General features: G+C 38.2%; 1 protein-coding gene across 11 annotated transcripts in view; it reads left to right on the forward strand.

Annotated features, from left to right (window-relative positions):
* Positions 1 to 15205, forward strand: part of grm8a (glutamate receptor, metabotropic 8a) — a 361648-nt gene that overhangs the window by 241427 nt on the left and 105016 nt on the right. For all 11 annotated transcript variants that reach the window (XM_078942157.1, XM_078942159.1, XM_078942163.1 and 8 more), the window contains one exon: positions 10180 to 10383. In XM_078942157.1, coding sequence (XP_078798283.1) covers positions 10180 to 10383 — 204 coding nt within the window. The remainder of the gene's footprint in view (positions 1 to 10179; positions 10384 to 15205) is intronic.

A 15205-nucleotide genomic window follows, 5' to 3' on the forward strand; every position in this document is an offset into this window, starting at 1 on the left:
AAATAAATTAGTACAGAAAAGAGGATCACGCACACCAAAGGGGCGTACATGCAGAAAGCTAGAGAGTGATGATAAGCTGTGCCACCAATGTGTTTGAAAAAATGTGAATAATGGCTAATAAATAATTTATAGTTGCTGAGCGTACCATAAGGAGTCAAACATAGCAGTAATAATGTAGATATATATTACACTGTAAATTAGCCATATCTGTCAGCTGCCTCACATTTTTCATCAAAAGTAGTGTTTCACTCCAAATCGATCTTTATAAAGTCAAAGAAAATTCCGGAAGCTGTCTTGCTGCAGGCCTCAAGAGAAGGAAATGCAAATGAAAGAATGCATTAGATGCACAGAGGCTCCAATAAATTCTGGAATGTGTGAAGTTTTTTTTTCCTTTCCCTTTTTTTCTTTTTTCTTTTTTTGACCTTGTCAGTGATAATATTAATGAACTAATTCCTGGAAGTGACTGAGCAACTTTGAGAAAGCACGTGTCTGCCCTTAACATTCTTTAAACACAGAAGTAGCTGAAACTTTGTGGACATGAAGCACCAACTTTGAAATAATTCTAAAGGCTTTGTTTGATTATGAAAGATTGATATATGTCTAATGTTACAACATGACAGCAAAAGGCTTATTTAATACGTGAAGTAGTGGTTATCACTTTTGCCTCACTTCAAAAGGTCCTGGTTTGAATCCCAGCTGGGTGTTTGTGTGTTTTATCTACTGTATATGGGAGCTTGTGCGCAACACCAGGGCTGTTATTACAAACCCTGGTGCAAAGACTTTAAAAACACCACAAGCAGAATACTTTTAAATTGCTATACACTAGTGTCGCAGTTTACTAGTTTAAAAAAATGTCACCAAGAAAATTTCACACAAGAGTTTTGCGGTTGCTCACATTTTGGAAAATCCATGCAAGTTTCTAAACTATGAACTACATCTAAGAGTCTACATAAGGCTATTTGAAATGTGTGCTTTGAATTCAAGAATAAAAATCTTTTCAGCTCTAAACTCCATTGAAAAATATAATTAAAATCAGCAATATTTTTGGTTTGTGAACTGAATGAGTTTCCTCCTTTTTAGGAGAACATCATGCAGATGTTATGCCCAAACTCTTTAACCTGCCATTAATTTTACCATCAGATTGTTTTGAATAACCTTTATTGACCTTAATGGTGCTGCTAGAAACTTCTTAAAACCACAACAGAGTATTAATGAGATTTTCGACACTGAGATCTGATTCTTCTCAGACTGAACGCAGACACCAATAATTGAACACACTCAAGTACAGTTGTACAAACACAACCCTGCGCACAGGATCAGATATAATAAACTGTATTTGTGTAGCATTGTATTGACATAACCCCTGGCTTTTGTGCTTTATTGTCAAATTATCTAGTTCACAATCTCAGCCGTATAGCCATTTCTCAGTCCTTCGTATTGATTATGTATTTCTTTCAGGTCAGATCGGCTTTAGAGCCATGTGTCTACCTGATGAGTAGCAAAGAGCTGATAGTTTGTGTGAGCATGGAAACCCTTTTCAAATGTAACCTTAAATTGTTTCTTAAAGTATTTGTGTACTGTAGCAGAGCTGACACAAGTGTATATAAATTATGGTGTGTGTGTTTGTCTGGACACCATCTCATTATCCTGTCATCTCCTGAATGTCTTTTAAAAGACTTTGATAAATGGCGGGGAAGCTAATTAAAGAGTCTTTATGTAAATGAATTCATCAGCATCTGAAATGACTATTTAGTAATTTCAAGGAAAAAAAATAATTTTCTTTTGAAATGTTTTTATAAACATTACACTACATTGACCAGACATACAAAAAAAGAACACAAATTAAACACATTCACAAAAATCATTATTTTTCAGCTCGACCTAAAGCCTCACTGCGTCCTGTTTATTTTTAAAATGAATCCTACCCTTTATTTACAACTTGCTTGTACATCTAACTAGAAATCGAGACAACGGATTCTCCCAGATAAGGATACGATAATGTCCCCAAAAACCTAATGGTCTTTAGAAGGTCAGTACTAATAGCTGTCCTGGTGAGGCAAAAATTACGAGTACACACACACACCTACACACACACACACACCTACACACACACACATTTTAAGGTAAGGAGTGCAGAACCATAGAATTAAATAAATGCTCCAGCTTGATGTTTAATTAGGGAGCTTGTTGAAATAATTAGTCCGTCTGTGGTGCCATCCATCACTTCATGTGTAAAATCTCCTTGACACAGTGGTCCGTGAAGGCATCCATCAAAGCACTTAGTCAGTCAGTATCCATGCATTAGTCTTACCTCAGTGCTTTAATGTATAGATCTGCATTTGTTTTAGACGCAGCAACACCCTGAAACCCATTTTTGCAGTGGATTTGCTGGCAGCAGGCTCACTGTGGAGTCTGCTGGTAAATGAGCCAGAAGATCTACAAATGTTGCTCCTGTTTAACAATTAAAGAGTCTGAAGAAGTTCGAGTTATAAAATATTGCTTGATTTGATCTGTAAGGAAAATATTACATTTTAACTCATGCTAATATGCATTTTTTTACTTACCTTTTTCAAGGACCACAGAAAAACGTGACTCAAATGGTTGCATATAGTTATATTCATTTAAATAGCAATCAGCTCATTAAAGTTTGACTCTGCTTAAAAGGCTACACTCTTTAAAACTGCCCATCTCTATCAATAACAGATTATTTGTTTTTTGACATTTAGTTATTTTTATGTTTTGTTTTTTTTTTCTTCAGAAACATTAACATCATTGTATTAGTTGTGTTTTTATGGTCTGTTATGATCAAAACACTGTTGACCTCCATAATCATCTAACATGTTTTTTGTGTGTGTGTCTTGTGACCTGGTTTGAAAGAATTATTTGTTGTTAGGATAAAAACATGATATGAACCAGAAAAGATCAAACAGCCTCAATTGAAAAATGTCAGCTTTGAATATTAGGATTTCTAAAATAATATGTAAAAATAGGATCTTTAAATTTTTTTACATATATTTGTAATAGTCTCTCAACACGAGGCACATAAGTAATCTTATTATCAGATTTTTTCTCTTTCCTGTGGCAATTTATTTCTCAGTTTTCATGCAAGCTTGTCACTAAAAGCAGTCTTTTTATTTATTTATCTTTTTTTTTTTTGCCGCAGCCCCTCTGGGATGTATTATTTGCTTTTATCCAGTCATCTTGATGTTTGTAGAAAAGTGATTCGCTTTTACCACCTTTGAAGCACTGTTGAAGTGCCAGGTGAGAAAATGGGAGTTTAAGAGACATTTGAAGGGCTCTGGTTTAAATGTACATATTTTTAATATTAGTTTTGATGGCAACAAAACATCATTAATCTATCCCTAAAGATGGCTTTTAACCATCTTTCACTGTCGTATTTAGCTTGCTCTACAAAGTGTCATTATCCGTGAAACAGTATCATCACTGTTGGGAAAGTAGCTTCCACAATTATCTCATTTTTTTATTATTATTTGAACTTTGATCTACATTTGTGACTTTGCTCATTGGATAGGAATCTGCAGTTTCCGTTCCCTTCGGATTTTTTGTGTGTAAATCATTTATTTCATAGAAGGCGACCAAAACTGCACTGTGGTCAGCTTTTCGAACACACCCAAAGTTACTCATACACACACAGAGACTAGCACTTTGCTCCAGTTTTAACACATGATGCAATCCCAGGAAAGACAGACAGTAGAGTGTGTGCTTTTTTTTTTTTAGTGAGCACTACTTGTAACAGTAACAGTCGTTTAGCTTTCTTAAGGCAAGATTTCATTTTCTTGCAATATGCTGATTAATGATGCATTGTGCCTTTCTTTTCACATCCCATAAGAACAGCGTAGAGAAGTTCTCATTATTGCATGGCAGGTTGATCTTTGGGTTGGAGTGAATACTTTGTTCTCCCCCCCCTTCTGTTAGGAAATTGGCACAAATGATGAACGCAAATGAGTGCAAACACCTAAGAGACACCAGAAAATAGACTTCCAGTAATAGAAATAGAATAGTTTCACATATTGGAGACAAATCAACTAAGAAGTAGCAAGTGGAGTCAACATTACTACAAATACTTCATGCTTGTTTACATTTTGTGGCGATTTAGCATCGTCTTCTTTGATTAAAAACATAGATACTCACATATAGGCCAGAATTCTCTACCTGGCGCTAAACTTCAAATCCAGCCATTATTTAATTTTGAATTGTTGTGAATCTTAAAGTATTGTAGTAATTCCCACTTGCAACTTTTTCTTTAATGGAATTCAAACAAGGTGATGAATTAAAATTAAAGTGATAGCAATTTGAAACGGGGTCAGAAAGTCTTCATTTAATGAACAAAACATGATAAGAAATTTGGCCAAAATAAAGTATTGTTCGGACCAACAACCACACGAAGGCACTCAGGTGTGTGTATCAGTGTTTGCTACTCTCAGCATCTGATAAGACAAAGCACTGCTCAGTCTTAACCTCGGGCTTGTTGGAATTGTTCCATAATGACACAGACAATAAAGAATTCAATTAATTTAAAGAGTTTAGTTGACTTGTTAGGATGTCCTTTATGCTATTGTTATCTGAATAATTGTTCAGATGTTGTTCTCTAAACTAGATTCTTACTATGTTTCATGCTAAATAAGCAATATTGTGTTATGTTAGTGAAGCAAGCATATAATCAGTCTATTATTGTTGTCTATTCTGTTATAACGATTTGTCTTTCAAGACAAAATGTCTGTTTGTGTTCCCGTATTTTGTTAAATTTTTGTCCAAAACTGTGACTTATACTCCTGTTCGACTTCAGAGTTACTTTTACTTCAAAAGATACAGTACTTCTGTACTGTTGTTCTATACCAGTGGTGGGCAAAGTTTTTGAGCCATGGTTCTAAAACTTGACAGATCAGATTTATTTGTTGATAATAATCTTAATATGTAAAAAAAACATCTAATCTGGATGAAAACATGATTTAAAGGGCCTATATCATGCAAAATCCTCTTTTTGAGCTTTTAAGTCTATTATTTTATTAATTCCTCACAAAAATCAAACCCAAAGTGGTATTTGGACCCATTCACATATTTCTGAGTATTTTTCTAAAACAAAAATGCGTAATTACGCGTCTAATTACAAATGAAACAAAGGGAAACCAGTTTGTCCAATTATGTTTTTTTTTTTTTAGAAACAACTATTATGTCCCCGGACAATGACATTCTCATTCTCCCTGCAGTGAAGTGTTACCCATTTGCCCCCGCATCGCCACCCACAGGGAGGTCTCACGCTCCTGCGCTAAGCATAGAGACAGACTCTATAGAGTGGCCTTGCAGCAGCTAAATCACATTGTTTATATAAATAGGATCGAGCAAATCAGAAGTCTTCAGGGGACAATAAGCAAGGGAAAGTAGGGGAATAAGCACAGTATGCTGACCATGTAAATTTCCTTTGCATACATTTGTGATGTTGTGTGTTTAGCCACATTTTATTCTAAAAAATAAAGCAGTCAATTTACTGAACTATCAAAAATCTACTGCTTTGGGAACTCCTCAAACCAACAAGGCCTACAAGCTGCTGAGAGAAATTCAAGTCTTGGGCTTGATTCCCCTCAGGCTTTTCTGTTGTACCATTGATTTTAATTTATTTATTTATTTTAATTTGGGTGACATCACATTCCCTCAGTCCAGTTCTTGTTTACAGTCAATGACTTCTCTCTTATGTTTTCCCATATTTTGCAAATATCTCGAATCGTGCCTGTCCGTAAAATTCAGTAATTGGGTTTTTGTTTTTCAGGACTTGTCGCCAACAAAACCTCCTTATATTCATGAAAATATACCTACAATGGATACAATGGATCTTCACACATTCAAGTATATATGGTTCTCATCAAATGGAGAATCCATGTTTTTTTGCATTAGTTGGTGGTTGCTAAAAAATTTGTTTTAACTGCAACAGATGAGATCTCAGGTGAATCTGTTAGTCTTTTAATTGCATTAGGCTCCCCTTGGTGCACTCTTCTATTGATGTTTGTTTTCACAAACATCAGTGGCTGGGTGAAGTGCATTGAGTGTTTAACAAGTTGATTGAATTGGCTCACCAAAAGCAGTCAGGCAACACGCGTTTGCATATTATTTGGGGGAAAAGTGTGCAAAGGAAGCTTTAAGTTCCTTCCACAATGCTCTGACATTGAACCACACACAGGCGGGAGCGACCCGCACGGCTAAGAAATGTTTAGAAATATCTACATAATGCAGTCTGTTATGATGGTGAATTATAAAACAGGGAAAGTACTCTACTTCTAAGGTTATATTTTAATAGCCACAAAAGCATAACAAATTTGAAAATATGTCAAAAATATTTTAATAAATAAAATAAATGACAACAATTCTACACATAAAAAATCCTTTTGAAAAATTAGCTTTATGGTTATACAACAGCTTTTTTTAAAAATAAAAAAACAAAAATCAAGCTCTATAAAAGAGCACTCAATCATTTTTAAGACAAAAAGTTGGTATTATGTATTCTGTCATCATAGACATCACAGCTCTAAAACACATCAAATAATAAAAATCTCATTGAAAATGAAAAGTGGAACAAAGTTTTGGCTGGTTTTAAGATGTCACATGGTGACACAGTGTTTGTGTAATTTTGTGTAAATCGAAGGATGTATTCAGATATTAAAAGAACAAGAGTTAATTTCAACCAATAATGCGGGGCAAATTTTCAGTCAGAATACTCCCAAGAATACATCCTGGTCCAGGACCAGGAACCGCTCTCATACCCATCTTTCCAGGTTGTCTTGGTTCATTTCCAATCGGACTGAGCTTCGGTCCGCTCTGAGATTCCTCAGTCTGAATGCAATCTGTTCCCGAAGCAGAGCAACTGAACCAAAACAGCCAATGTAGCTGGGTATTGTGGGATGTAAACAGAGGAAGGTAGCAACCATGGCGATAAGACATATATAAAGTTTAAATAACTATCCCGACAAGGATTGCAAAGGGTAGAACTTCCAATATTCTTTCTACTGTTGCTTTGCCCCGCCCTCATAGTTCCTGACCAATGTCTGAAGAGATATTTAATCGCATGCTTTTGTTTACAAGCTTTGGTTTCGAAACACAAATGTCCTTTTGACATCAGTCTGAATTCAGACCAAATGGAGGGTTCAGGACTCTATCCTGACCAAATAAGGTGGAATTGGTCCAGACCAACAGCCTTTCAAGTCTAAATGCACCCTAAAAGTGATGAACTTAACTGGTTGCTGCTGCCAGTCGGTGAGTGTTGTGTGGAATCTTGCTTCAGGCTTTTTCTTTCACAGCTCTATCACCCAATATTAAAAACTGGGTTTCATATAATTCCAACCAGGCACAAAGTGGATTTATTAATTTCACCTTCATGATCAATTTTCAAACGGTTCTCAAACAGTAGTTGCCCCTTCTGTGAAATACAAGGGATGCCATCCATACATCACAAATACAACTCCCTGATTGGTCAAAGTTTGACCTGGTTTAACTTTTAACATGCGTTCGTTCAGTGGACGTGCGTGTTGTACGTGGAGCTTGAAAATATTCGTGGAAACTTGCGTAGTGACATGTGAAAGTAGAAGCCCATATCAAGCATTTATGTGCATTTACATAATTTTTTTAATTGAAAATTGATATTCCTTGCCAAGGTCAGTGTGAACTTTTATGTGTCCAAACAAAAGCTTGTACAATTTATACGGCTGGCTTTAAAAAACAAAATTAAAAAGGAATAATATCAGTTACAGCCAAAACAGTATTTTGAGCATTTGCTGTCATTAAACTCAGCAGACTGTCTTTCAGTGGGATCCGCTTAGGATGCTCGGAAAACACAGTTTTATGGTGCATTAGCATGAGGAAAAGATTGATGGTGTCTCTGCAGAGGTAAAAGCATTTTCTGAAGGATTCTACAAAATGAAATCTTAGTAAAGGTGCTGCGTCTGATTAAAAAAAAAAAAAAAAGGTGCATTCTCCTTCACATTGCAGAGCTGCTCCCACCGACACATCTGTAGATCCGTCATCAGCGAGCCGGTGGGAGCGACTTTCTGCCAGTGCTGCTGGTGACGCTCTCACACATCAGTGCAGACACCAGAAAACTCACAAATAAGGAGTAGCAGCACAACCCCATAGAACACTGGGTTGCATTTCATCCTCTGGAGCTCATTATGAGTGTTCACATTGATTTAAGCTGCCTCTGGTCTTGTTAATTCAACTCAGCCCAGATGGATCTGCATTCACCCCCTGTCGCCCGAAGGTGACTGTTACATGTAAGAAATGAGTGAGTGTTGCCAAAAAGAGTGAGACGGGGTGGGGGGGGGTTGAAAAGAAAGAATATGAGGTGAGCAGGAGACGATCACAACAAAGAATACATATCCAATCTTTTTAATGAAACCCAGAAAATGAATGTGGCTGGTTTCTGCCTCGGTTTTACTCTGCTCTTTCTTCATTATCTTATTAGGCCATTGAGTTATTACATAAAGCCCTGTCAATGAATTACTAGCTGGAGGTAACTTTGTGCGTTAGCTTATTTATTGTGTGTGCGAACGGAGGATTGGATGGGGGAGTGTGTCATATTTGCACGACAGCATTAAGGCAAGAAGGGAAAAATAAATGCAAATGTTCATCACCACTGGATAAACAAACATTACTTTGCAGTAATTAGGGAAGCTGGAGCAATAACCGGGGCTTAATGAAAGGGAAAAAACAAACACATGAACAGTCTGCAAAGGAGGATCCAATGTTTCAATCAGAAAGAAAGGGGCGGGGATACCATGTGAGAAAATATAGCTTGAACCAAGCGCTGGTGGCAAATAGATGTGCAACCAGGGTCAAAAATGTAGAAGTCCTTTTTTTTATTCACTATAAAAACGTCCATAACCATTCCCTGTGACACAGAAATGCCATTATCAGTAGTTCAGAACATGCTGTTCATTCTCTTGTAGCTTTGCTGTCAGGGTGAAAATGGACTAAGAGGACTTGTTTGTCATTGTCTGCCTGGGTTCCCTGCAGCCTTCCTGCTGGTCAGCATGTCTTTGCACAACCTTTTCATTTTTTCTCTTCTTTCCTCTTTACAAAGTTTTTTCTTACTCCAACATTTTTGATTTTACATCTTTTAACCTATTCCTGGGATGGGACTCTGTTGTCTTTTTTTCCTTATGTTAACCATTGTACATTTTTGTCATCTCTAATTTCATCATTTCATTTTGTTTTTTGTAATCTTATGTTAGGTTCCCTGTACCAGCTGTGTAAGAAACATATAGAGGTGCTCTAAATAAGCGATCCCTAACCATTTAAGGCCATGGACTGGTTTAATGTCAGACGATATTTGGCCTGTACAAGGCTAAAGTGGGTGTCCAATTCTTTTTTTTCTTTTTTTTTTAGTTTCAAGTTCATTAACTTAACTTTTGTGGGGTAAAGTTTATCTTCATCATTTGTAAAATGTCTGTAGTTTGTTAAAACTTAGCTAGATTTTGTGTGGGATCCATTAAAATGGGATTTAGATTTTCCTTTAACCCATAACTGTCATTGTTGAAGCTTATAAAAATCAGACGCCAAATTCCGCCTCGTCTGATTTTTAAGGTCAGATAACTTCAAAAATAAAAACAACCAAAGCTGGTACTTTCTAAATATAACCATAAACCATTTGAGCAACTTTATTAGCAGCATCCTTGTGACATTAAACAGCCAGTTGATGAATATTATGCATTCTTACTATTATTGTTGCAACAGTTACAATAAATCCATATTTGGATTTATTGTAACTGGACTCCTGGGTATTATCTGTTAAATGCTGCTTTATTTTATTTTGAGGTCAAAGACTCTTTTTCTGTTTCCTAACTGTCTCTTTACTGCAAAAAGAAACGTTTTAAATAAGTTATAGTTTTTTAGCTTTGTCAATTTAGTGGTTGACGCAGCCGCTTTAAGAAGTAGCGGACGGATTTTCATCACATGACCGAATGACTTGACATGAGTCAAGAATGAGTCGGATGTGGTGGAGAGACTCTTTTAGTTTTCCAAAATAAAAATTCCTTCAGAATGAGACTATAAATAAAATGCACAAAAATGAGGTTGTGTTTTTTTCTTTTCTTTCAGCGACCACGAACTGGGGGTGGGAACCACTACTCTAATGCTCTTCAATAATACACGATCTCTTACTTGTTTCTGTTAAAGGTTTGGAAAAAGTCGGTCGAGATTCCAGTTATGAACAAGAAGGGAAGGTTCAGTTTGTGATGGATGCAGTTTATGCCATGGCCCATGCTCTTCACCGAATGCACCGAGAGCTCTGCTACGGCTACCCCGGTCTGTGTCCGCGGATGGCCCAGAACATCGATGGAAAAGAGCTGCTCAGCCACATCCGTGCTGTCAACTTTACTGGTAAGTCTTAAAAATGGCGTGCACTTCCATGTTGTTGTTTTGTTATTTTTTTAACACAAAACATTATAGTAAATCCAGACTTGTCCAATTATACCTAAATATCATAAAGAGGTGTGATCGAAGCTCACAAACTCCCTGTAACCTCATGCCCATATTTGTAAATGTTCTGGAAGTCACATTTTGGGGCATTTTAAACCTGTTCAGATTCCAAATTGAATTCTGTGCCTACACAGAAATATCCTCAGTATTCCGAACCCCAAGGTAAAGATGTCAGTCAAGCAAAAAAGTATAATTTTAGTCATCTCACTGATTGCACAACAACGGATATTGCTTCTCTGGACGAGGCCAACTCCACCATCTCCAGTCTCTTGGTTCCACAACACAATACCTTTTTGTAACCCAGAAGAACGCATGTAACAGAAAAAACATGTCAGAAATGTATTATCTTGTCCACTTGGTCTTTGGTGGATTCCACATACTTTTATTTTGCTGGAAAAATGCATCAAGAATCTTAAGGGTTAAAATCGGAAAACAATATGTTTTTATTTAAGGGCTCCTAAGAACCTTGAAAAAAAGAAAAAAACTTTTAGATGAAGCTGAAAGAACCTGCATGACAGATTATTGATATCTGTCATAGTGCAGTGCTCTTAATACCGCGTCCCTTTGTCCTAAAAACTATATTTTTTTCTAGTTCGTTTGACATAAATCTAGTTTTTATAATAGAAGAAAGAATGAGGTATTCCTTTGTCTTCTAACCTTTTTTGTGCCTTTGTTAAAAGGTAAAACAACAAAAAGGCAAAGTTTTAAATTTGGCGTGAGTCTGCTCCTCGGGATGGTTGCAGGCGTGTGATGCAGTATAACAAACAGGATGCGGCTCATTGCTTGAAAAATCATGGAAGTGCCTGCTTGGGCCTGCATAGATAAGAGGGTGGGTATTTCCTCTCATATTTGCATAATATTTAGCTTTGACTTCAAATAGGAACTAAACACAAATTTGTTAAAAGCATATAAAACTTAATTTTGATTAAATAGACTTTTTTGTGCCTTCCTTGGAACTTTAATTGTATAATCGTCCTAAAAACATGTCATTGACTTTTATGTTTCATAATATATATTAATCTTCTTTCTGTAACTTATTATTCAGTCTTTTTGTACTGCCCAGTCATTCATTTCCTTCAGTCTTTTGGACTGTTGATTTGTTTTAGGGGGCCTGAGAAATATTTGCTCATTTCCAAGTGGTATCCGGCCCTTTATTTAAATCTCCTCTTATTAAGCTCCTTTTTCTTGATGTGTCTGAACACCCATTTCATTTCCTGTGCTTTTCTGCCCCGTACTTTGTGGAATATATCAAATCAGATGAGCCAGCGAGCGGGAAAGCAGACACACACTGCAGCATTGTGCAGATTACAGCAACGGTTGTCTGATTTAGAAAGGAGATTAAGACGGTGAAAAACAGGTCTGTGAAGGAATGTGTGCATAATTTGTTTGCTGTTTTCTTGGCTATCTGGGTTTGTCTTGATGGAAGTTGTGCAGCACAGTTTACGGGGAGCCGCTGATTGCTCTTTCATGCTGCAGCAGCAGCAGCAGGTTAGTGCTCAGGTGGGGTTCCTCCGTTATTACGAGCCCAGAGGCGGGATATATCATCCTATAAACACAAGGTCACAAACTGAATCCCCAGATAAACCACTGAACCCTTCTCAATTTCTGAAAGTCGCCCTGTGCAGAAAAAACAAATAAATAAATCTTGAAGCGATCAATGAGTGTCACAAAATATTATAAAAGTGCTCAACAATATGAGCACAAATGCTTGATCTTCTTCCGCAAAGAGTTTTAACGTCACCTTTAGACACCCTGTAATGTACTGATCCCGAAAGATCTGAAGTTTCATTAGCAAGCTTAGGTAAATAGTCTTCAAGCCCAGATTTAATTAAAATAAAGAAAGAGCTAAAGTATCACAATAGATTTCAGAAAAATTTCTAAAATAAACGTTTAAAAATATCGTTATGTCCGAAGCCCTTTACTACTCAGTACACTACATAGTGTGTTTGCCATTTTTTGGAGTTGTCTGAATCTACAATTCCAAAATCCAGTGCCCTAGAAATTTCCCACAAGTCACAGAAAATAGTTTTAAATTCGGCATCAAGACGTAATATTTATTTATACTTTTAAGGTACATAGTTAAGCAGACCAACAACAGGTGAAAAAGGGGTAAAAATCTTAAAAACGGAGAATCTATAGTTAACTTTACACCCTTGGTAGGGCACATTCAAGCAACTGCTTCCAATAAAAATTCTATGTCGCTACACAAGTTTTTAGGACCGATTTCATGTTCTATGAACAAAACGTGTCTCCATTGAGTGTGCGTCAATGGTTAAACCAGTTAAACTTTGACCAATCAGGGACTCTGATTTGATAGTGAGATATGGCTAGTGTTCTTTAAAACACGAAAGTGCCAAAAAATTGATCATGGAGGTGAGATCTATTTTAGCAGTTTGTGCCCAGCCAGAGTTATGTGACATCAAGTTTTTCATGTACTGGAATAAAGCTGTGAAAGAGCAAGAATTAAGAGATTTGCACTGCTATACACATCAGAATCAGAATCAGCTTTACTGGCCAAGTACAGCGCATGTACAAGGATTTTGTCTTTGGTGCCTTGTGCTCTCGTACAAACTAGCAAGGTATAAAAAGTGTGAGGGGTAAGACAAGACAAAAAAAAAGGATAAATAATAAAAAAGAAAGTAATATAAGGTATAGGAATAAATAAACATAACTAATGAGGAAAAAAGACTAAGTCAAAATGCAGCAGGAGTTCCGGTGTGACAGTTTCTGGAGTCAGGAGTTCATTGGAGTGACAGCTCTGGGGAAGAGGCTGTCTTTGTGGCGAATGGTTTTGGTGCGAATAGTCCTAAAGCGCCGCCCTGACGGGAGGAGGCTGAAAAGGCAGTGTCCGGGATGAGAGGGGTCTTTTACGATTCTGCCAGCCCGCTTCTTGACTCTGGATTGGTACAGGTCCTGAATGGGGGGAAGGCTGGAACCAATAATCCTCTCAGCTGTTTCCTCTGTAGGCAAACTGCAGGGGGTCTAGCAGAGGCTCTGTGATGACCTTCAAGTGGTACAGCACCAGTAGTTCAAAGGATTTCATGACTACCGAGGTCAGGGCGACTGGTTTGTAGTCATTTAATCCTGTGACTGGGGACTTCTTGGGAACTGGGATGATGGTGGAGAGTTTGAGACAAGCAGGGACCACGCATATCTCCAGGGGAACTGTTGAAGATCCTGGTGAAGATGGGAGCTAGCTGGTCAGCACAGACTTTCAGGCAGGAGGGAAAGAATCCATCTGGTCCTGGAGCCTTCCTGATCTTGTGCTTCTGGAACTGTTGATGCACATCTCGTTCACAGATCCTCATTGCGGATGAGGGGGCAGGTGTGGGGGAGGTTGGGATTGCAGGTCGATCCTGTGTGATGGAAATGGTGGCTGAGGGGGAAGGTGAAGTTCTTTCGACTTGAGTAGAAGTCGTTCAGCTCCTCAGCCAGGTGGTAACTGTCTGAGGGGCGGGGAGATGGTCTCCGGTAGTTGGTGATGGTCTGCAGGCCTTTCCAAACTGCAGTAGAGTCGTTGGCAGAACACTGGTCCGTCAACTTTGCAGTGTAGGTCCTCTTTGCAACCTTGATCTCCTTTATCAGCTTATTCCTGGCTTCCTTGTACCATTCCCAATCACCACTCCTGTAGGCCTCTTCCTTGTCCTGACGTAGTTGCCTCAGCTTATCAGTGAACCATGGTTTGTTGTCGTTGAATGTGCAGAAGGTTTTGTGAGGACACACATGTCCTCACAAAAACTGATGTAGGATGTCACAGTGTCAGTGAGTTCATCCAGGTCTGAGGCAGCAGCCTTGAAGACGCTCCAATCAGTGCAGTCAAAGCAGGCTTGCAGGTGTATCTTTGACTCATTCGACCATTTCTTCACGGTCCTCACTATGGGCTTAGCTGATTTCAGCTTTTGCCTGTAGGTTGGGATAATATAGACTAGGCAGTGGTCGGAAAGTCCTAGGGCAGCGCGGGGAACAGAGTGACATGCGTCCTTTATTGTCGTGTAGCAGTGGTCCAAAATGTTCGAGCCTCTGGTGGGACAAGTCACATGCTGTTTGTATTTGGGTATTTATGGGGTTTGCTCTGTTAAAATCCCCGAGTATAATCACCAGACAGTCCGGGTGTTTTTTTTCAACATCTGTGATCTGGTCAGCGAGTTGCTGTAACGCCTGCGTTGCACACGCCGGTGGTGGAATGTAAACACCGACCAGCACGAACGAGGAAAACTCCAGCGGAGAGTAGAAGGGTCTACAGTTTATGAAAAAACACTCCAAGTGCGGGCTGCATGTCTTCTTTAGCACAGTGACATCTGTGCACGCACCTTCGTTTAGTTAGAAGCACGTTCCACCTCGCTTTGATTTCCCAGAAAGTGATAAGTGCGAGAGAGCAGCCATCCGCGGCGCTATCCTCACAACAACAGCACTTTTTGCACCAAGCCTTTTTCACCAAGTGTGACTACATGTGCTAATACCGGGTAGCAACAAGCCAGTTTGAATACCATATACTTGTTCAAGAATCCGCATTTAGAGCATTGTTGAAAGTGCTTCACATCCGGCATGTAGGTAGCATCAGTGGCACCCATGGCCAATCTATGCAAAAAAAACACTCCTCAAAATATAATAATCTTTATTTTAACTCCTTAAATACTTTTGTTTGTACCCTATCTCTTCAAAATACAGCTCTAAAGGGCGAGACTCAAATGAAAACGCCTCATTAATGTATTAATCTATAATA

Source organism: Oryzias latipes, chromosome 23 (assembly GCF_053564925.1).
Source record: "Oryzias latipes strain Hd-rR chromosome 23, Olatipes_Hd-rR_3.1".
Lineage (NCBI taxonomy): Eukaryota > Metazoa > Chordata > Actinopteri > Beloniformes > Adrianichthyidae > Oryzias > Oryzias latipes.